The sequence below is a fragment of the Hevea brasiliensis genome, chromosome 16, assembly GCF_030052815.1.
Source record: "Hevea brasiliensis isolate MT/VB/25A 57/8 chromosome 16, ASM3005281v1, whole genome shotgun sequence".
Lineage (NCBI taxonomy): Eukaryota > Viridiplantae > Streptophyta > Magnoliopsida > Malpighiales > Euphorbiaceae > Hevea > Hevea brasiliensis.
Window position 1 is genome coordinate 70,655,950 of NC_079508.1, and position 23,598 is coordinate 70,679,547.

The following is a 23,598-nucleotide window of genomic DNA, read 5'->3' on the forward strand; positions in this document are numbered from 1 at the left end:
TCTAGAGGGAACCGAAGACCGGCCTTTAACTGTTCCTCGTACACCATAACTCTGTCATTCTCCTCAAAAAAGTAATCGGCTCGGTGATAGCCGTGACATCGGATAAGTTCATACGAATCAGGACGAATACTGTACTCCTGGCCAAACGATTGCAGATCGGATTCTCGAAGAACCGACGGTAGCTCGTCTATAGGGAGAGTCTCCCTCCCTGAAGGAGGTGCACGCCTTGATGGTATGACCCGCCCCCGACCTGGAACGGAGATCCTAGGAGGTTCTGTTTGCGCGCTCGGCCCGACCACTTCTTCTTCGTCAGACGATCACGAGAACTGAATCGAGGGAGGACTTGCCGCTCTTTGACCTTCGGCGCCGCTCATTTTCAAAAGAAATAAAGAACTTAAACTAAAAAGAAGATCAGAGCCCTTACCGGAGTCTGATCGGCGTCGGAAGAAACTTGAGAAAATGAGAGAACTTCGGAGTTGTGAGCAAGAGACTGAAAATGGAATGAAAGAACAACTGGCTAACCCTTCACCCCTATTTATACTAGTCCGAGCATTTAATGCTCACGAGGTTCCAGGCAGTGCATCGGTTAACGGGATTCGCCAGCTGTTCTGACACGTCTCTCGAACATTCCGAGATCGGTTAATTGGAGATCGGCATAATAAGTTGAATATTTTGAATAAAGGATCAGTTAAGAGTCATTTTGTTAGGAACCAGATCGGACAAATATATCAGAGATCGGAAAATAATCAATAAGATAATAATTGGAGAAACAAGATTTTTATTTCCAAAAGATCGGATTACATCATTAGGGCGATCTCTAGGAATCGGATTACAATAAAGGTCTAACTACATCATTTGGGCGATCTCTAGAGATCTGGTTACATTGACAGACTACATCATTTGGGCGATCTCTAAGGATCGGAATACACTAGAGATCTGATTATATCAAAAGGCTGATCTAAGGATCAGTTTATAACTGATCCCAAGGATATTGCCGACCGGATGCTTCATCCGCTGTCGGAACACCCAATGTGGGAACAAACCGCTGTCGGAACACCCAATGTGATGAGAAGCCGAATGAACTCAGTTGAACGACTCGAGATCGGTACAACCGAGGTCCGCAATACAGATCGGTCAAATCCAGTTCTCTCACCATCGTCAGTTAAGGTCATTCGATCACCGGGATCGTAAATTTTCAGTCGGTGAGTAAAGAAATCCATCGGAAAAAGATCAAAGCCACAGTTGTAGCCAGAACTTCCGCTTGAGCAATGAACAGAAAGTAAGAAGGAAGAGAGGAAAATCAGATGAAGGAAATGTCTCTGTCGACAGGGGTATATATAGGGGAAAATGAGCATTTATTGCTGAGCAGAAAATGAAGCGAACGCTTCGGGAATCGAGGGGCAATTAATGCTTTGACCAGACCAGACCTGAGGAAGGGAAAGATCAGAATAATAGATCGAAAGATAGGAGACCAGCATGAAAGATCGGAAAAGAGCATGTGAAAGAGATCAGAAAGAGGAGGGATCGGAAGGCAAAAAGAATAAGACAAATCCCAATAACCGCCGCCGAATCGAGCCGAGGTAGTTAAAGCATGGCGACGAGATCTCCACCGCACGCCTAAGAATCGCCCATACGCCGACAGTGCCGTGGTATGTCATGACACCTCAGACACCCCAATCTCCACCGTTGATCTCACTTGTAAGGACAAACCGGGAACCCTTGGATCAAGAGAGAAGATGACAATACCAGCGCCTTTCGCTCTTAGCCCTCAGATCGTTCCGGACAAGAAGATTTGGGACCGTGAGATCGAAAGAAGAAAAGGACAAATATTCTGAAGAGAGATCTCAGCCATTCATTTTGATTCTCTTTAGTTCCTGAACATCCGATCATGTCCTTCAAAATCCAGACCCTCCATCTCCCTCAAAATGAATCCTGACCCTTCATGGGGAGCACCCGATTCCTATAAATACCTGCATGAAAAACTGTTGAAAAGATGGAGAAATATAGGCAAAAGGCAGTGACTATAGTGGAATAACTCTGAAACTTAATTCAGTTTGTTACTCTGCTATTTTGAGTTTTCGTAGAAAAAACTTTTGGAACTAGTTTTCTGAAGTGTTTTCTTGCAAAAGGGATTCTGGAATACTGAAACTTTTCATTTTCAGTTCGTTCATTATCCTGTGGCACTCCCACTTTCTGTCTCTGTTATCCTCTATTTCCATTCATATTATCTAAGCTCGACTCCACTCAAGCTTGGTTATTTTGGCCTGTTTACATTTTAACAAAGAATACTTCATTTCGAGGCAAACCACAGTCCTCCGGCTGCCAACCTGCAATCTCGCTATTTTTTACGATTCTGTAGTTAGTTCAATAGACTCGACTCCCTACAGGTCAGTGTTAATATCGCCATTTTATTAAGTCTAGCTCTCGTTTCACGTATTTCCTTTGTTCTCTTTCTTATGCCTGTTGTTTTCTTTAAGTTTATGTCACGCTAAAAAAAAAAAGGCAAAAATATGTTCTAGTTTACTCCCGTGCTGGTTAACCCACACTTCCGTTAATCTTTATTATTTCTGAACGTAAGTCATCTAGTCCCGAGTTACGCAGAAACAGCTAGACAAAATGTAGGTAACTGTGTTTGAATCGTTAGGCTGACGTAGAAGGCGATCCGGCATAATGCCATAAGGCGGAATAAAAATCAAAACTCAGGTAAGTAAAAGGGTACAGATAGGATACTGATAAAGTGACCTTAGGGGAGATCAGCAAAATCCCGCATGACGTTCCTTATTTAGTCTAAAAATGCCAACGAGTTAAAAGAAGTCTTATTTCGACCTTTGGCACCTTTAAATACCAGAACCCTTAAACTTAGGCTTTTAAGATATACAGCTGCGATCAAATTTCGAAGAGATCGGAGGAGAGTTCTTATCCGATCTCCCCTCAAAATTTTAATAAACGTTAAAAAGAGATCGGAGGAGAGTTCTTATCCGGTCTCAACTCAAAAATTTTAATAAACGTCTAGAGGAGATCGGAGGAGGGTTCTTATCCGATCTCCCCTCAAAATTTTAATAAACATTAAAAAGAGATCGGAGGAGAGTTCTTATCCGGTCTCAACTCAAAAATTTTAATAAACATTAAAAAGAGATCGGAGGAGAGTTCTTACCCGGTCTCAACTAAAAATTTTAATAAACGTCTAGAGGAGATCGGAGGAGGGTTCTTATCCGATCTCCCTCCAAAATTTTAATAAATAACTTAAAAGAGATCGGAGGAGAGTTCTTATCCGATTCTCACATCAAATCTTAACCTGTACGTAAAATAATCCCCAAAACCAAGATGATTCTCGACACCAACTCACTAAGGTTGTCTCATTTGCTTATGTATCTGGGTAATCCGAATTTAGTGAAAGATCAAATATTCCTTTTACTAAAAGGACTAACATTCCTATTCAAGCCCTCCTAACCAATTTATAAAGAACGCCAAAATTAAATCTACTTACCCTTATTAAGGGACGAGGTGGGGTGCCTAACACCTTCCCCACCCGTTTACGGACCCGGAACCTAGAATCTCTGTCTTGAAGTGGTTTCATTTTTCCTCCAAATGGTTTTCTTTAGTTTCCCTCAAAACTAAGGTGGCGACTCCTCACTCCTTACCCACTTCGGTGAGTGGTCGTCCAGGCGACCGCAAAATCCCTTGCGACAATAGTGATTCTGATTTTGCTAGAAGTAGACTGGATAGAAAAAATACTTCAGGTACTTGTCAATTTCTTGGTCTTGCACTAGTTTCTTGGCACAATAAGAAACAAACTTCAGTAGCTTTATCTACAGCTGAGGCATAATATATAGCTGCTAGTAGTTGTGTTGCTCAAATTTTATGGATGAAACAACAATTGGAAGATTTTGGTTTAAAATATAATCTTGTTCCAATTAGGTGTGATAACACAAGTGCCATAAACTTGATCAAAAATCCAGTCCAACATTCAAGAACTAAACACATTGAGATCAGACATCATTTTATTAGAGATCATGTTCAAAATGGAAATATCAAAATAGAGTTTGTTGCCTCTGAAAATCAACTTGCTGACATTTTTACAAAACCTCTTAATGAAGAAACCTTTTGTAGAATTAGAAGGGAAATTGGTATGTGTGAACCATTTGCTTGAAATTTAATTCATAATAATTTCTTTTTGTCCAATGTGTGAGTGATCTGCTGTGATATAGGTTTGCTAAGAAATCTTTAAAGATTATTAGCTAACTTGTTTGTGTACTCGTGAAATTAGTTTACTAAGTTGTATGCTAATATTGCGTGATTTAAATTAGTTTGCTATATCGTGTACTGTTCAAATCTCAAACCAAAAAGTGATTGTGCTTGAAATTCTCTGCGTGTCCAGCAATGCATTTATCTTTTCACATTTGATATCACATTCTCAGTGCTGTGTCAGACATGTAGAAATATATATTTGTGCATATAAAGATAGATAGACTTGTTTGAAATAATAAAAAAAAGGGGAAAGAAAACAGGTTCAGATAAAAGTATAGTGAAATAGAAAAGCGCGGGACTCAAGAGGACTTAAATCCTCTGCCACACGAAACCGTCACCCTCTCTCTTCTGCATCGGTTCACGACACCATATCTCTAAAACAAACCCATTTTCTTTCCGGTAAAATATACCCAAACCCATCAGACCTCTCGTCTCTCCTTTCTTCTCCACTCCTAACACACCGAAAAACCAGTGTTCAAATTCACCATTTTTTTTTTTTTTGTCAATGGCTCGTGCTAAACGGAAGTCTCCTGTTGCTGCGGCTGCTTCGTCTTCCTCGTCAGCCTCCGATGACATCTCTGTCGCCACATTACGAAAAAAATTGAAAGGGAAGAAGAACTTACCTGAATCAAAATCAACCAGTGCCTCTTCCAACCCATCCAAGGCTGTCTAACCTACTGCATCGACACCAGATAAGAAAAAGAAGTGACAGAAGTTAGGGATTGATACCCAACAAAAAATGCACGCCGTAAAATCTTCGGGCTTAGTGGATAAAGCACTGTTAGATTGCAAATTTATCAAATGGGAATACTTTAATCAGGTAAACTTTCAATTCAAAGACCTTTTTGAATTTCAAGGTTGGATGGATGTGTGTGAATGTACAAATAAGTATTACCCTAGGCTTGTTCAAGAGTTTTATAGGACCTTAAGAATAGTTGATGATGAGGACAAATTTGAGATTATTTTGAATGACAGTGTATATGGTGTCTCTGTTGAATTGATTGCTACGACTTTAAACTTGCCTAATGATGGAAATAAAATTTCCACACATAAGGATGTTGTTAGGGTGGCAGGCTTCAATTTGGTTGAGTTTGAAAACAAAGTGTTCCCTGCTAACACTGCCACAAATGAAAAGTCCACTAGCACCAAAGCTTTTCAACATATCAAAATCATACATAGTATGGTGAACTACATTTTCTGTCCTAAATCTGGTAGCTATGGTTATTTGAGTCATCTGGACATGTGTATTATGTGGCACATTGTTAACAAAGTAAGGCTGAATTTGGCTTATTTAATTTTTAAGAACATGTGCAAAGCTTATGGGATTGGAAAACTGCCTTATGCACATCTTTTGACTGCTGTGTTTAAAGAGCTGAATGTAAATGTCTCTAAGGAAAGCTCTAGGACTGATTTGATTGTGCTCAGAGAAATTCACTCTGACACTGATGGGAGAAAGAAAAGGTTTGAAAAGGGTGGTTCTTCCTCTGCTAAGGTTGGTTCTGATTCTGCTAGTGAATTTTTGAGTGAGATTCAAGGGCTAAAAGCTGCTGTTAATGATCAATTCAGTTCAACCCATCAGTCCATTGAACTTTTGCGAAAATTTGTGGATGTGGTTGACTACAAAGTGAGTCACCTGCTTACTCAAAATGAGGAATTAAAAAGGCTAATTGTGGATCTTCAGCAGGCCAAGGAAACTGGTTTCCCAACTAAAGTTGAGGCTGCTACTCAAGTCTCTGCTCATAGTACTGGTAAGGGTGAAAGTAATAAGGTTGATGAGTCTCCAGCTGCTGTGGCACATGAAAGTGACTAAGTAGCTAAACCTGAGCTTGAACCTACAGTAGAAGCTCCTGTTGACCATGCTAGTGAACAGGTTATTGAACCTGAAATTAGTCCTCCAACTGGTGTACCTACTGAGCATGATGGTGAAAAGGTTGTAGAACCTGAAGGTGAGCTACTTGTTGAATCTCCAAGTGCACCACCTATTGAAACTGCTGCTGCCCCTACGCAGCAGAAGGAAGCCTGTCTTAAGGATCACCAAGAGAGTGCTCCAACTCAGTTATCTGCAGTTGCTGCCCCTGCAGCCAAGAAAGGGAGAAAAAGGACTAAATCCACCGTGTCAAATCCATACCAGTCCCTAGCTGCCGCTCTTCAACCACCATCTGATGAAGATGAGCCACAGAAGGATGATCAAGTGGCTGACCAAGGATCTCAGCCACCTGCTGCTAAACCCACCAGGAAGAAGTTGGTCCCTTCCAAATCCACTCGCAAGAGCAAAAGACTTAAATGATTCTCATCTAATCTGGATTTTTAGTTTCCTATATGCATTTTTAGTTTACTAGTCTGTTTGCTACTATTGATTTTTAGTTTGCTACTGTTTACCTTACTGCGCTTAAATTTGGGCTAACATGATTCTTTTTGGTTATTTTCTCCTGTTTCCTTTTTGATTGATGACAAAAAGGGGGAGAATAGGATGGTTATGTGAATATGTGGTATCAAAATAGGTTGGATATGGTTATGTGAATATGTGTGTTGAATATGTGTTTATAGGATGGATATGAATGTGTTGATACTTGTGTTGATGGATATGGATATGTGAATATGTGTTGATACTTGTGTTGATGGATATGTGTTTATATTTGTGTTTATACTCGTGTTTATACTCGTGACAACTGGAAATGTTTTTTTGAGAATATTGTGAATATGCTTTATAGCATAAACTCAGGGGGAGCTTATGTACAGAAAATAGATTTCTTGGAAATTATGTGCATATATTTAGGGGGAGCATTTTTGGCATACTATACTGCTTGGATTTACATACTCACATAAACTTTCACACACTTTTATTTTTTATTATTGATTCAATTGAGTTTTGTCATCATCAAAAAGGAGAAGATTGTTGACCCCGTGTAGCTCAAAATGAGCATTGATTTTGATGATAACAAAACTCAAACAGAATCTATCTAACCCAACTTTAAAGTGATGTGTAGATTCTTTGTCTTATTCCTAAAGTATTTTTGAAGTTGCATCTAAGGAGAAAGGATACTCAAAGGCATTTCAAGACAAATCCAAAATAAGAAAAGAACAAGACTATGGAAGCCAAGACTCAAAGAAAAGGTATGAAAGGCATAGTGTTAGAAATTGAGTCTTAGGTCTTTTGTGAAAAGAATGGATGAGAATTTAGTCGAATGGAGCTCAAAAATGAAATTTTATTTTCTGATTATTTTTTCTCTTCATGACCTTGGACACTACTATTGAAACATTTTTTTAAGGTCTAAATCATTTTACATTGCAAGTTGAGACATGCAGCTGTTGACTTAGTTTGCTAACTGGTTTGCTAAAATTTTTAGTTTGCTAATGTGTTTGCTAAAAACATTAGTTTACTAACCAGTTTATTGATTGCTACCAATATTTCATTAGTTTACTAATTGATCAGAGCTGCTCAACTTCGCACAAAATGACAAAATAACGGCCATTTTGTCTTGGACAGTGTGTATAACGTTCCAAAAGAGTTTCAAACGGTCTAAAATGATTTGGGACTATAAATACACATTCTTTACTTCATTTACATTTGATGAAAGCTTACATTTGAACTCCAACTTTGATTTTTCATTTATTGCTTTCATTCAAGAGCTTTAAAGATTTTGAGCTACCATTGGCAAATCAACTCATCTCTTCTTTATAGTTTGATTTGTATTGAGTAAGATTGAGTGTTGAAACATTAAATTGCATTCAAGAGAGGTTGTACAAGCACCTATTGAAGCTTGAGAGAGTAAGTGCTTGTGATAGCACTTGTGAAGGTTTCAAGCTACCTTGGTAAAAGCTTAGTGTTGAAAAGTTGTAAAGGGCTTTTGGTCTCTTGCCTTCAAAAGAGCAAATAGTAGAGAGAAGACTCAAAGAGGGTTCTTTGAGAGAATGGATGTAGGCTAGTTAAGCCGAACCACTATAAAAATCGTTGTGTTTGATCTCTCTAACCTTGACCTCATTATTTTTATGCAATTTAAATTTTACTTTTTATACATGATATTGAATGTTGGTTGAATAGATTGAATTGATAAACTTGAGGACATATTGAGTAACTTGAGAAATTAGTTGTATATTGAATGATGCATGTTTTGTTAGATATTGCCATATACATTGATTGAGGCTTGAATTGCAACTTAGGAACACATTGTTGAAACACATATTATTTTCATTATATATAGAAAAGCACCTAGTTGAATAAAGCCACAATTTTTCATTAGGCTACAAGCAAGAGCCGAAAAATTGTTAAAGTCCAATTCACCCCCCTCTTGGACTGTTTTGGGACAACATATCTTCACTCCCCCGAGCCATTGCCAATTCGGCTAACATAGCCGCTGCCTCTCTAGCACCTCCTCCAGCAAATTTGTCCACAAATCTTCTGTTCTTTATCCGACCATCAAAGTACTTCTTGAGAATTTCACAAGCAAACTTCCTGGAAACAACATCCCATAAACCATCCGTTCCTATCACAATGAAATCATCTGATTCGGTGTGCTCGCTGACTGTAACCTTTGGTTCTGAGGTCACGTAAGGTTTTAAATACTGATCCCTTGTATAAACATAAACAAAAAGTTCGGTCAAATAAAATCCCATCCCAAGTTCTTTTTTAAAATAGTTAAACAGAATTTACGATAATATTAAAATTATATTTTCCAATCGAATCAAATCAAATATAATAAAAAAAATAAAATAATTTTTTAAAAAACTTGTGTTATAATAAAAGAGAAAAATTATTATGCTTACATAAAAAAATAAATAGCCTGTAAAATTATAACTTTTTCAATTGAGAAAGAGAAAAAAAAAGTTACCTATTGCTCTTGAAGTGCCGAGTACACCCAGGACGCGGCTACCATTCCAGTATATGACCCGACCACCGGCGGCTTCTACCCTCCCCCGTTCATCGGGCCTGTCAGGCTGTAAGACGCAAGCAACATCACGTGTATTTTTTTCTAGGCTTATCCACCCCACTTTTAACTTAATAATTTTCTTTATTTTAGGAACGCATTTTTGTTTTAAAGATTTTGAACATGAAAAATTAAGACCTGATGCTCTTATTAAGTTCATGCAGTAACTGCTTAGCTTTTTGAGCTCTAAAGGCTAAAGCAAACAGAAGAAAGTACATAAAAACCAGTGATATGCATCACCTTATGATCACTGGACAAGGCCACAGCTACTCCTCCACCGTTACCACCGTTAGGGGTGAGCAATCAATTCAAACTGAATCGAATCGAATCGAATCAAATTAAATTAAATTATAAAAATTAAATTATTAATTTTAGAAATCAAATCAAATCAAAATTGATGAAAAATCGAATCGAATCGAATCACTTTATTTCTATTCTGTTCGATTTAAATCGATCTGTTTGATTTTTGATTAATTTTTTAATTTAGATTTAATTTTCAAGTTATTTGGTCTAATTTTAACTTTGATTTAAACCTAATAACCATTAATCAATGAAATTAAATAATTAATATATATATAATTAAATATAGTTCATAAATTTTCCATAAAAATAAATTAATTCAAAAATCAATTCGATTTGATTATATAAATTATTATTCGATTCGATTTAATCAATTTTTTCTCTTTAAAATCGAACTGAATCGAAATAATTAAAATTTTTATAAATTAAAATCGAATCAAATCAATTAAATTTTAAAATCAAATCAATTAAACTGAATTGACTCTGTTGGATTCAATTTTTGGATTTGAACTGCCTGTCCACGACACATCACCACCCTAGAATCCCCACAGTTTGGCACCACCAACTCCTCCCTCCCCACCAGAACCACTGCCGCTGTGGAACCTACTGTCCTCTCTGATAACTCCTCCCCACCACTTCCTCCTCCACTCACCTCATCATCCATCTTCTTAAAACACGTTCCCATCACCTTCTCCCAGTAATCTAATCCCTTCTTGCTAACCGATCTACCTTTCTCCACCTCTTTTGCCACCAGCTGGTGCATCCTATCTCTGCATGCGTTCGCCACCCTGGCTCCACCGTGTCCGTCGCAAACCGCAAAGAAGTCGTAACTATCAAATTCACCTACGGCAACTCCTGGGGCAATTGTCAGCGCATCTTCCATCGCCCTCCGCCGTCCAATCACCGAAATCGAGCCATGCGACACACAAGTCGTACTTCCATCACCATCTCCCTCACAGCCAGCCCTTATTATTCCGACGGGTTTCACCACTTTCTTTCCCTTAAAGCAATCAGAATATGCCGACTTCTGAGATAATTTTGCTTCATTAGAGTTAGCATCATGAATCTTGGGTTCTTTTCCACGAAAATCAGCGTCCTCGCTGAAGGTTACTTCTGTGGGGCCTCTCTTCTTGTTCTTTGTATACTCTCCACCATCATCAAGAAAAAGACCATCGACAGAGCAAATATACTTCATTTTGTTTGTGTCCAGTCCTCTCCGTCGAAAATTGTAATTGGATCTCTTAAGATGGGTTTCGCCGCCACACTCAGACATAATTTCCCACTTTCCGGTTTCCACCACTACCGCCTCATGGTGGTCCTGCTTTCATTCGATAATCCTTCGCTTGCAAGAAAATAATAAGTCGGGAAAGCCTCTTACTTATTGTAGGATGGATGGCATGGCACCTGTGTGAAGAACGATGATAATGTTTCCGTGAGGTGGAATTTCCAAGAGGCGACGTCGACGGCGCAGATTGGAGGCGTGCGCACGTGGCTTCGGGATTTAATCACTAGTGTATTGAAGGATATTTTTTGGCCGGAGACCTCGGAAGGGGAAATAGGTATTGTGGGGCCCGATGTGATTATGGGGATTCTAGCTGTTCGAGGCAAGCATGGTGGTAGAAATTCTTCATTTAAGGCATTTTCCTCTTTTCCTTTTTCTTCTGCTTTCTGCTGGTGGTCTTCATCCTGCCCTGATTACATGGACCTCTGGTGTTATGCCTCGTCCCAATTTTACGTGGGAAACTACTGTAAAGGGTTTATATTTATCTAATCTTCTTATAGAAAATTGAAAACTGAGTTATATCGGCAAAACTTATGCATGGAGCAGCAGATTATTTCTAAAGTTTCTAGAGCAGCAGTGGCCACTGCATGGGAACATCGCGGGTCATCACGGGAAGGATATACGCATCAGCAAAACCACAAGGACAAAGGTTTTGAACAAAATCCAGGTGCGAAATCCCTGTGCCTCCGATTTAAAATAATTGCAGCCATTGCTAAGCATCAACTTCTATATATATTTATGTTTGCTAAGCATCAACTTCTATATATATTTATGTTTTCGGCTCTAGCAACACGAACTGTAACCTCAAGCCCATTTATCCACTTGGCCCAGGTTTAGATTGCCCATTTATCCACTTGGCCCCGGTTTAGATTGCAATTGCATTTCACAGACTGTAATTCTCGGCCTCTTCTGTCAATACAGCGAAAGTGCATGTCGTAAGCGTAAGCAACATAACTCCATTAAAGAAGATGTTGTAATAATTAGAGGAGGAGGCGAATCAAACTGACCGATAAAATCAAGTCTTAGAAATGGAAACGGAGACCCGATTGGTGCGAATTTGCATCGAAGCAGCGTGTGAAACCAGAGAATCTGTGGAGAAATGGAGGAGGCAACGACGGACTCTCGAGCGCATCCCTTCGCCTCTTGCTGACGCTATGCTTCGCCGCCTCCTCCATCGCCGCCTTCTTTTCCCTTCTTTGCTCGAGTAAGTTGTCCAAATTCATTCCTCTTTTATTTATTTATTTTCTATTTCATCTTCCAATACAGAAGTTTCTATCTTTTCAATTTTGAATTTAAGATTAGATCACCGGTTTTTTAAGAGAAATAACGGAAGAAGAAGAATTGAATGATATTAGATTTGGTATTGTAGAGTTTTCAAACAAAGCGTAGAGGTGGTTGATCTGAGAGGTGAAAACGCTGTGGATGCAGAGTGGTTAGCATATTTGGGAGCGTTTCGTTACTTGCGCTCCTTGAATCTTGCCGATTGCCGTAAAATTAATGGCTCGGCGCTTTGGGCTTTAACTGGTACTACCCAAAACTTTCAACGATTAATTGGAGTTGCGGAGAAATTCTTGCGTATATTTATACCTTATGTTTTCGTTGGATTTAGGGATGACTAGTTTGAGGGAATTGGACCTATCCAGATGTGCTAAGGTTGCTGATGCTGGCATTAAGCATCTTCTATCAATTTCGACATTGGAAATACTCCGTATCTCAGAAACAGGTCTAACGGCAGATGGGGTTACACTTCTATCCTTGCTTAGAAACTTATCTGTCTTGGACTTGGGTGGCTTGCCTGTCACTGATACAGCACTGAGTTCTCTCCAGGTACATGTTAAAAGTCAAGCTAAATCAAATGCTTTTCTAAAATATTAGATGTAAGTGTCTGAAATGTTTATTTTCTTCAATGTGAATTGAATATATTCAAGAAATTAAGCAAGCCACTCAAAATGTCTCACCTGAAACTTGATCAACCTGCTGAGGAAAAAAATAATGCAATTTATTTCTCTTATTTATGTTGGCCATTTTATCATATTCACTAATTTAATGCATCAGCCCTAATTTAGTTCAACTGGTTTTAACTGAATTTTAGTCTGAGTCTCCTTTCCACAAGTGTGCCAGCCATTATACAGTGATGAGTTACCATCATGGAGGGTTTCAAATTTGAATGCTCACAGTTATCTGCCCATTATTAATGCATATGATTGTACCTCTTTCCTGTACATTTTATATCTTTATATTCTGGAACATTGCTTTATGGGGCTTAATTGTTTGTTCTTCCTTGCTGTGTGAATTCACAGGCTCAATGACTGTAGTGCTTATTTTCTTTTAGGTGCTGAAAAAGCTAGAGTACCTTGACCTCTGGGGAAGTAACATTTCTAACAAAGGGTCCACTGTTCTCCAACTGTTTCCCAAGCTGAGCTTTCTTAATCTAGCCTGGACTAGTGTTACCAGGTTGCCAAATTTGTCATCTCTTGAATGCTTAAACTTGAGCAACTGTGTGATTGAGTCTGTATTTGAAGGTGATGGTAATAAAGCTCCTTTAACTAAACTTATATACTCAGGAGCAACATTTGCAAATGAAGCTGATGTGTTTTTACATATAGAACCTAGTTTTCTATCTTTCTTGGATGTATCCAATTCATCCCTTCAGGGATTCTATTTCTTACCTTGCATGAAAATGCTGGAACACTTGGATCTTAGCTCTAGCATGATGGGAGATGATTCAGTTGAATTCATTGCATGTATTGGAGCCAATTTAAGAAATTTAAATCTCAGCAAAACAAGAGTTACCACTGCTGGAGTATCAATATTAGCTCAACATGTCCCCAAGCTTGAATCTTTATCACTATCTCATGCTCCAGTTGATGATTTGGCCATCACATATATTGGCACAATACCTTCACTCAAGGTTGTTGACTTGAGCAATACAAACATTACAGGTGTGAATTCTGCTTTGAAATTAATTTTGTTTCCTTTGGTAAGATTTTTGCATTTTAATACCACTAAATAATGTTGAAATTTAGAGTAGTCTGAATCAGCTGGTAATGAGTTAGTTTATTGTTTGTCCTTGTGTAATTTTTTCCTTTGTTCCTTTCAGGTTTCATTCAACAGGTAGGGGAAGAGACAAATTATATTCCTTCTCTGACGGCTTTGCAGAGACTCAATTGTTTGCAGAGTTTGAATCTGGAGCATACCCAAGTCATGGATGTGGCCCTAGACCCTGTATCAAGTTTTCAAGAGTTGAGCCACTTATCTCTTAAAAGTGCTTCCCTTACAGATGCAGCACTTTACAATATGTCGCCTCTGTCGAAGTTGACAAATCTTGCCATTTGTGATGCTGTGTTGACCAATTCTGCGCTAGATTTATTCAGACCCCCAGTATCTCTGAAAATGTTAGACCTGAGAGGTTGTTGGCTCTTGAATAAGGAAGCCATCTCATCATTCTGTAAGAAACATCCCCTTGTTGAAGTGAGGCATGAACTCCTTGGTGTGTCTCCATCAGACCAAGGTAGCTGCGACCGTTCTTCCCCATCACAAATTTTTTTGAAACCTTCACAGATGCACCGAAAGCAGGGAAAGATGCCCATGTCTGAGTATTTTATAGGTATGAATAGTTGGTTGACTAGCTATTGCAATACATTTCTATATCTGCAAGTTGTTCGACTAATTCCTTGTTTTCATTATTTGATGCAGATCAAAGACTGAAGTATAACAGAGAGGAGTTACTTTCATTACGATATCAATCTTTATCACATGGTTCTGCTCCTGACAGAGGTCTTGTGATGCCTAAGATGCAGCCTGATGAAAAGGATAAATTGCCGCTGGGCTAGTAGTCCAATGATTAGCTACTCACTTGTAGTGTAGTCATTAGAGCAATCTCACCCTTACCCCCAACCAAAAATAATTTGTATGTCCATTCATGTTTTAATTCACAAAAGATTGTGATGATGATGATTGTAAAAAATTGAAAAACTGTTTAACAAAAACGAGTTATTTTTGGCATGTAGTTTTATCATTGAAAATTTCTTATCGCATTTAGTTATAGCATTGAGAATTGCTTTTTACGCATTAAGATGGGTGTACATGAAACCGTCCAAACCGTTGAAAGCGATGAAACCTTGGTTTCTAATTTGACTCAATTTTTATGGTTTTCATTTGAGTTATATTGGTTATGGGTTAGAATTATGTAAATCGATGTATTTCAGTTGACAATGAAAAGGGGGAATCATAAATATCTCAACTGTAAGTAAATATTTTATATACTGTATGAAAGAATTTGTAAAGACTTATTATCAATAAGATTAATTTGGAATTAGATATGTTAAATTGTATTTTTTTTTCAATCAATAAATAATAATAATTTTAATTATTCAATTTAATGTATGTATGAATAAGAGTTGAGTTATAAAATACATGAATCTAAAGAATTAAAAAAAAAAAAAAACCCAACTCAAATTATCAATGTGAACCTAATTCGATTTTGTTTATTGTAAAAATCTAAGAATTTGTTTTGTTAGTTTTTGTTTACACTTTTGGAAGTTTGGCTTGAGTAAACACGTTGAACCGATCTAATTAATATATTAAAAAAAAAAAAACTATCATCCGCTGTATTCCATACCATGGAATGCCTTGTATCTCACAATGATTTGAATCCTCTGAAGTTAATCTTTAACATGACAGATGATGCTTGTTTGATTTAATAATTAATAACACATTTTATGGGATATTCATCCCTAGAATGAAGCCTTCTGCGCGACACAAGCCTACAGCATCGACCATTTTGTTTCTTTTCAAGTACAGGGTGCAAAACTCCCCCTTTGTACTTAAATGCCTCCATGGCACAAGGATCCAAGACATAATACCAAAAAGATATTTCAGCCACATTTTAAAAAAAAAATGGCAGTATCTAATTCAAATTGCATTACGTTACCAAACAAGTATTATAAAAATATCTATGAAGTTTGTATTAACTCCATTTACACGAAACATTTTTGTCATTAGCTATGGCCCTTCGAATACACTACCCTTTGGTCCACAAATTGCAGCAGTCATTAGAAAAATGCAACCATTAGTCGGGTATTTTTAGACATCAAAGCCATTGAGATCCTCCTTTCAGGCATTGGGTTTGCTTGCGCTTTTGTACATCTTGTCAATAACATCCTGTGCACAGAATTTTGAGGTCAGAACTGTATTCTGCAAATACTATTGCATATAGACCTCAAAAAGAAAATTTAGAGAGAAAAACAATTGTAAAACCTTATGAACAAGTGCTTAAATTTGAATAACCAATTTGTGGACAAAATTAAACACGACAGCTTACACCACTAGCTGATAAAACCATCCATGTCTATAAGTTGATACAAAACTTACAAACGTGGAAAGAATTCTACCTCTGAGCACCAAAATAAATTATGCCAATCAGCCTATAACCATGCATCAGCATGCATAACTTTGGATGCATTTCCATTCCAGAAGTAGTAAATTAATTCATGTGGAAGTTAACACCATATATGTTAGGCAAAAAGGAAAGAAAAGTTTCATTTAACGTTTCTGCAAAAACTAAATGGAGCTACCTGATAGTATTTAAGCAACTGGGGCCTCTTTTTCTTATATGTTGGCGTGAGGAGGTCGCGTTCTATGTCAAAAGGCTCAGGATCGAGGTGAACAGCTTTTACAAATTCAAAACCTTTCAGCTGCCAAAAGTAGAAGTTGGGATCACAAAATGTGCAATTTAGCTATTGAAGGGCCAAAACCTTTCCATGGCCAGTGACAATGAAGTTCAAGTTCTAAAAGCAAGCAAGAACCTTTTTCTCTTTTCCAGTCTTAGTAAGCTCCCCAAGTATGAATTCTTTTGCCTTCAGATTTTCACAAAGGGATTTGAAGTCCCCTCCCATGCCATTCTCTTGTGCCCAATTTTCTAGAGCTTGCTTATTGGGGTTAACAACAGCAACAAGGAATGATTCAAAGCTATTCCCATAAACCCATATCTGAAATTGACAAATAGGACAATTAACAAGAGTTGGACCAATGCACATCTCAAGCAGGCAATAATCTGAGACTGTTCAGACCTTAGAAGTGGATGAAATAGGAAAAGAGAATTTATTATTTAGGTTACAAGAGGACTTGTCAACAGCAGAAGAGGACTGAGAATCAGTAATTGGCGTATGTAGAAACTATTCACTATAGTTGGATTAAATAGATCAGAAGCATCAGATATGCATACCGAATCAATACCAGAAGCAAGACCATAAATATTCTCCAAGTTTTCAACTGCAACATATTCTCCTTGTGAAAGTTTAAATATGTTTTTCTTGCGGTCAATAATTTTCAAGCTCCCATCTGGTTGCCATTCACCAATATCTCCTGATGCAATAATCATTATAAACACAGTAAGCTAAGTAAACTAATATAAAACCAAAATTCACAAAGGACCACCATTGACAAACCTGTGTGGAACCACCCATCAATCAGGACCTCCTTGGTGAGGTCTTCTCGTTTGTAGTAACCCGAAAACACGGTATTCCCCCTTACACAAATTTCACCACGTGGTGTGCTTGAAAGAGCATCATAATTCATTTCGGGGACAGATTCTAGACAAACATCCACGTTTGGCACAGGAGGGCCCACCGTACCAAGCATTGGCATTTCATTTGGCAGCGAGACAAATGTGCCCGCACAGGTTTCTGTAAGACCTACATTCACAAAAACAAAATTATCCAATTCCTGATGGAAAATTGAACAGACAAAACCAGACAGCAAACATAGTGATTATTGAGAGCATACTTACCATATCCTTGCAAAACATGAGCACATGAGACCACCCGCAGGAAAGCTTCTACATGGATAGCAAGAGGTGCTGCTCCAGATAGAATAAGCCTTACATTTCCTCCCAAGCCTTGTTTTACCTGCAGAATAGAAAACCAAGGAGATTTGAAGCAATAAGCAAATTTGATTTCAATCACTGTCATGTGATTTAGGTTTCAGAGGGGGAGAGGGAGGAAAAAAAGAACCATCACCTTATCAAAGACGATTTTGTCACAAAGTGGAGATGCCTTGTCATGTGAATGCCCCTTCTTCATAGAATTTAATTTGCTGCAAAATAATTGTTGTCAAACTAATTAGAATGAGATGGCAAAATAGCAAGAAAATACAAACAATAACTAAAAAAGAAACCTAGGTAAAACCACCATGAAAATTGAATTTCTTCGACATGTTAAAGGTAAGACACGAAATCTCACAAAAGTTTAGTTACACGTACAAAACAAATATAGAATTCCAACCATATTGCGTGAGGAAAAAAGAAGCCAATAACAGTGAGTAAACTAAGTTTGCCAATAAACAGCACTTCTGTAGTACATGAAATAATGTCATACCAGAAGGAAGGAAATGGAAAATAGGTGGGACTTTCATCATTCTCCCTTCTCTTCTGTTTGAGATTGAGTTTCTATAGGCATATTAAAGAATACAACTTACTATGAGTATGCTATATTGAACAACGTCTGTTTTAAGAAGCCCCCTAAAGCAATCTTCTGGGTCAAACCTGAAAATGTGCCAAGAAATTATGCCAGTGTTGCAGTCAGAGGGGGCAAGAAACAAGTAAACTTTCACTTTGAGATATAATTGCTTTTTTTGTTAAAAAAAAAAAAGACATTAAAGAATAACTTCAGCTCATCCCCCAATTCATAAAGTTGAAATTGTACTTAGAATTCTGGAGTAGAAATATCTGAGTTAGTTTCACAGTAAATCTAAAGCTTAGTTACGTTACAAGTATGAGCCTGTAACCTAAGATTAATGTGAAATGAGAATCCCTCCAAACACCATCTGACAATGGCTAATCACTTTCCTTGATAAGAGGATAAATTCAGGACAATATAGGGCTCACAAAAGAACTAATCAGGCTTACGCCTCATTTCCCAAGAGAAGGTATTTTAAGAAAACAAATAATAAATAAAAATTTGGTGGTTCTGGACACCAAGTATGCACAAACCAGAAGGGGTCATGTTATCCAAATTAAGGTTCTCTCTTTATTTATTTCTTAAGCACATGAAACTTGCTGATAACCAAAATTCCAAGAAGGCAAGAATATAAGAAAGAACCTTACCTGAATATATTCTATCTAATACACGGGGCACAGCACAGAAAATAGTTGGTTTGAGCTCCCCAATGTCTTCAATTAATAATTTGACATCCTGCAAATACAAAGGGGGGAATACATTTACCTCCTCGCATTACTTAGAGAACCAAAATAAATTTACCACCAATTGCACAATGGTGGAAGAAATTACTTTGCATTGGTAAGGTGGCATCCCTTAAAAAAGGAAATAAAAAGAAATAAAACTAGTAATGCTTACCCCTCTCCAGAACCCTATAGAGGCACCATGTGAAATAAATAGCTCTTCAATCACTCGATCAAAGATATGAGCAAGAGGAAGGTATGAAAGATATAAATCCTTTGTAGTCAACTGCAAGTTTTTACAGAGAAATTTTCAAAAGAGAAGTCACAGCCTCACAGGTAAGTGTACAGGGAAGAAAAAGCAAAATAATTAACTAGCTGACAAATGCACTTTATTTGTAGAACAATTTAAGCTTTATATAGCAATTTTAATATTCATGTCTACTATGATATTCAGAATGAAAGGAGAAGGAAATAACCTGTTCATTTACACTCTCAAGCAGCCTTTTCACCCCAGCTATAATAGTAACAATACTATCATTTGAAATCAATACTCCCTTCGGATCACCAGTTGTCCCACTGGTATACATTATTGTACAGATATCACTTTTCTTTTTCACTGGGAGATCATATTGTTTATCTTCACCCTATGAGGAACAGATGTAAGGCCATTACACATTTATTTTCTCCTCTTAAAGATATATCAGAACCAGCAAACAAAAATCAAATATCCCAAGAAAGATAGAGGAAAAAAAAACAAGAAATAGCATCTTTCACAGTTCATGAATGTCAACGAAACATCAGAGTTCGACACAAAAAAAAAAAAAAAAAAAAAAAAGAAACATCAGAGAGAGGATTATGAAGAAACTGATCCAAAACACCAAGTGACATTTCCACAGAATCTTGTTATGAACAAGTAAATAGCATACCGACTTATTCTTGGAAATCAAGAGCATAAAATCCATCTCATCTCATGAAAAGCGTAATAAAGCTGACCTCAAATTTGTCAATTTGCAACACAGGCCACCATGTAATGCCCAAAACAACTAGTTGCCCCACACATGAATGACAGATTTCAAGACATAATGTACTCCGCAAAATAATTATTATCTCAAGATAATTCCATTGCATGCATGGACAAAGATTTGTAGCTCAAATTTTTGCTGCTATCAAAGCAATCACTAAACAGAGGACTGATTTAAAAAGGTAGCCACTTTACCAGTTTTAAAAATTCCTCCCAAGAATATACTGCTAAACCAAACTTCTCGATCTCTTCTCTTTGTTCAGGTGCAACCTTGCCAAAGCTCACAATTGCTACAAAATGAAATTCATACCACCATATCTAGGTCATACATATGCAAGGGAAATAAATATTTAAAGATGAACTTACTTTTCATGTACTGTGTTGAGTTTGGAAATGTTTTCAACAGCTGAGAGGAGATAAAAGTTATTAGAAGGAACTTTATACAGCAATGTCAATCACAACTCCAGCTGATGTTTACATTTTCTTTCTAAATTTCCAAAACGAATTAATAAAATGAAAACCCTCTTAAATTTTTCCCATGACAGGAAAATCATATCAACTGCAGTAAGTATAAGATATACCTCAGCAATTTTTTTTTCTTCTACAAATGCAATTGAGACCTCTGCATGGCATATGATATATTCCACAGCACCAGCTCCTGCAACATAATTATAGGAGGTAAACACTAAATTTTGCTAATAGCTGGAGAGATTTGAAGTTAAGATGTATGCATAACTGAAATATGGAAATAAATCTACACATGGAATTTTGGTCACAATCCAATAAAAGCAACCCAGCATTCTTTAAAACATGCATGAAATGCAGGATAGCTGCTAATTACTTTATCTGCTTACACAATACACACCCATGTTTAAGAAATGACATACCTAAAGTGTCATATAAGGGAACACAAAAAAGCCCATGAGCATTGCAGGCCTGCATCAATTTACAGCATTAATACAAAAATTTTGGAAAAAAATGGGAGGAAATTAAACCACACTAGTTTAGAAACTAGAAAACACACTAGCAAACAAGTGACAAGGATGCCCAGCGGGTTACTGAAGCAAGATGATTCAAAGGGATTTTAATCTACTTTTACATAAGCATTCAAAACCAACATAGATGTTAAAGAATTCTTCTGGCCCACAGGTTTTCTGAATAAGTTGCATAGGAGGTTTCAACCAAATCAAAGTCATAAACCCATAAAAAAAAAAAAAAAAAAAAAAAAAAAAAAAAAAAAAAAGATGAATTGGATGGCTTAATACATTAGAAGAAAAATCAACACCCACGATATGACCAGAAAATCTTTTGGAATGAAAGTTACAATAGAAAAATTCATGACTTCAGAGTCCCCTTCCTCTAGACCAGCTCTGCTCTTCTGAATTGATAGGTTACCATCTTGCTATATAACAGATACTTCTTTTCAACAAATCAGACAGAAAAGACAAGATACCTCCATGCTCATTATCCACTCCGGGCAATTGGCACCATAAATACCACATTTCCCTCCCTGCAAATCACCAAAATGGCAAGGAAAAAAAAATATCAAATCCCAGAGCCAAATTTGGTTAATAAACTGAATTCTGTTAAAAAAAATAAATAAAATATTGGTTTTACCGGCTCAACACCACAGCTCCGAATTGAATTACCAACTTTGATCACCAAGTCGTATACTTGTTTGTAAGTTTGCCACGCGTATTTACCAGCCTGCTCAGACAAAGACACGGTTACGATCATGCTAGTTAGATTTCAACTAAAGCTAAACAACTAAACAAACATAAATTCTGAGCAAAGGACTATACCATCCCATTCACAGTCTCTCGGAGACCAAGCATGGGATTGTTAGGATATTTCTCCACGCTTATGCTGCAACAGGAACAGGAAACATCAATCACTATTAGCTAACAATACAATTAACTTAAGATAATGAAGAATCAAAAACATCAAAACAAAAGGGGGCTATAAAAATTAAATATCGAGCAGAATCGTAAACTAAATTTCCTAAAAAGCGCCAACATAAAAACAGTAGTAAATAAAAATACCCAACTTTAAAAAGGTAGGTGGAAAAAAAACTTTGCGAATATTCACAAAAAAAAAAAAATCAGAATCTAATGACACTCAACAACTAGAAAAAAACAAAAATATAGGTGTTAAGACTTCAGAGATTATAACTTGTTTCTGAAAAATTAAGCAGAGGCACAACCGAGTTGACTTTTCAGTTTTCTCCGTATGAAAGTTTATGAGGAAGCAAAAAAGAAAGTAGAAAACTGACCGAAAAACATCCCAGCAACTATCCATTCCAGGAATCGGAGGAGGAAATCCATCCTTAGCGAAGACACTGCGATAGACAGGACCAACAGAAGGCCTTCCATCCTTGGCCTCCTTGGCTTTCTCGACCTCTATTAGATAATTCCTCTGCGCCATTTATCTGTGAGCAAACGAACGAGTCCTTGGTAAGTCGTTCAGTGTAGATATATATATGTATATGTCGATCTATACGTAGATGTGTGGAGGAAAAAACAAAGAAAGAGGAAGGAGATAGAAGAATAGAAAGTGGGTGGGTGTGGGTGGCCGGAGAGGAGAACTACGTCAATTTGAAAAACAAGTTTCTGTTTTTTGTTTGGAATTAGAAGATGGTTTTTGACTTTTCAGAAAGAGGCAGGAGACCAAACCCAACTCCAGTTTTTTTAACTTTTCTACTTACGAGATGGTGTCCAAAATAACCTCGATCTTATTCGGTAAGGAATTTAATAATTATTAAATTGAATATTTATATCGAAAATTATATAAAATTAATTAAAATATCTATATAATAAATAAATATAAATATTTAATTTATTAATTATTAAATTTATATTTATATGAACTTAAATTTGTTATGTTCACACCCTTCAAATAATATGATTTTTTATATTAATTATGTAATATCAATAATAAATAATTATTATAATAAATTTTTAACCGAGTGTAATATTACACTCATAAAAAAAATTATTTTTAAATATATATTAGATTCTTTAAATGTGTATTATTTTATTCATCCACACTTTTATTTATTATTAAAATTTTTATATAATAATTAAGAATAATTAAATTACCTTAATTATAATAAAATATCTGTTAATTTAATTAAATTATTATTTATCTTACTTGAGAAAGAATGAGATGATAAAATAGATTTCAAAAAATTATATAAATGGTTATTTGGTTTAGTAAATATAAGGTAAAATAGGAAAATTTTAATCAATACTCTTAATTTTTTTAAAATGATAAATAATTTTAAATAAAATAAAGTAATTATTATATATAAAAATATAAATATTGCACCTAAAAATATTACGTAGAAAATATAACTTGACACAAATTATTAGTAAATAACTATATTTAATGTCATTGGAAAAACTGTATTAATAAATATTAAAATTTAATTTAAAATATTTATATTATAAAAACATAAATTTATTTTTAAACTTGAATCTCAATACTAAATAAAACTTTTAATAAATTTACATGGTTAATGGTATTAATAATCACGTTACTATTAATTATTATTTTTGTAACGTTAATTCTCATTTCATTCGCTTCATACTAAACGCATATGAGACTTAAATAAATTTAAAAAATTAAAGAAGAAATTATAAAT

The 23,598-nt window shown here is 36.4% G+C and overlaps 3 protein-coding genes across 3 annotated transcripts; 1 reads left to right on the forward strand and 2 right to left on the reverse strand.

Moving 5' to 3' along the window:
- Positions 1-7,251: 7,251 nt before the first annotated feature.
- On the reverse strand, positions 7,252-11,392 carry LOC110637039 (protein phosphatase 2C 51-like). Its single transcript, XM_058138509.1, has 5 exons — positions 9,996-11,392; positions 9,414-9,451; positions 9,078-9,183; positions 8,544-8,819; positions 7,252-7,274 (listed from the first exon to the last, which is right to left on the reverse strand). The coding sequence occupies exons 1-5, from the start codon at positions 10,744-10,746 to the stop codon at positions 7,252-7,254; spliced, it is 1,194 nt and encodes a 397-aa protein (XP_057994492.1). The 5' UTR covers positions 10,747-11,392.
- Positions 11,393-11,591: 199 nt separating this feature from the next.
- LOC110637049 (LRR receptor-like serine/threonine-protein kinase GHR1) lies at positions 11,592-14,760 on the forward strand. Its single transcript, XM_058137815.1, has 6 exons — positions 11,592-11,959; positions 12,125-12,279; positions 12,365-12,582; positions 13,088-13,697; positions 13,856-14,362; positions 14,452-14,760. The coding sequence occupies exons 1-6, from the start codon at positions 11,784-11,786 to the stop codon at positions 14,586-14,588; spliced, it is 1,803 nt and encodes a 600-aa protein (XP_057993798.1). The 5' UTR covers positions 11,592-11,783; the 3' UTR covers positions 14,589-14,760.
- An 854-nt stretch (positions 14,761-15,614) lies between these two features.
- On the reverse strand, positions 15,615-22,627 carry LOC110637040 (long chain acyl-CoA synthetase 4). The gene is made up of 19 exons (XM_021786963.2): positions 22,228-22,627; positions 21,758-21,821; positions 21,573-21,662; positions 21,409-21,465; positions 20,843-20,891; positions 20,537-20,613; positions 20,322-20,361; positions 20,151-20,245; positions 19,411-19,578; positions 19,110-19,220; positions 18,860-18,947; positions 18,232-18,298; positions 17,775-17,850; positions 17,546-17,663; positions 17,205-17,450; positions 16,982-17,121; positions 16,563-16,745; positions 16,332-16,451; positions 15,615-15,918 (listed from the first exon to the last, which is right to left on the reverse strand). Exons 1-19 carry the CDS (start codon positions 22,377-22,379, stop codon positions 15,871-15,873), a joined length of 1,989 nt encoding a protein of 662 aa, XP_021642655.2. The 5' UTR covers positions 22,380-22,627; the 3' UTR covers positions 15,615-15,870.
- Between the last annotated feature and the right edge of the window lie 971 nt (positions 22,628-23,598).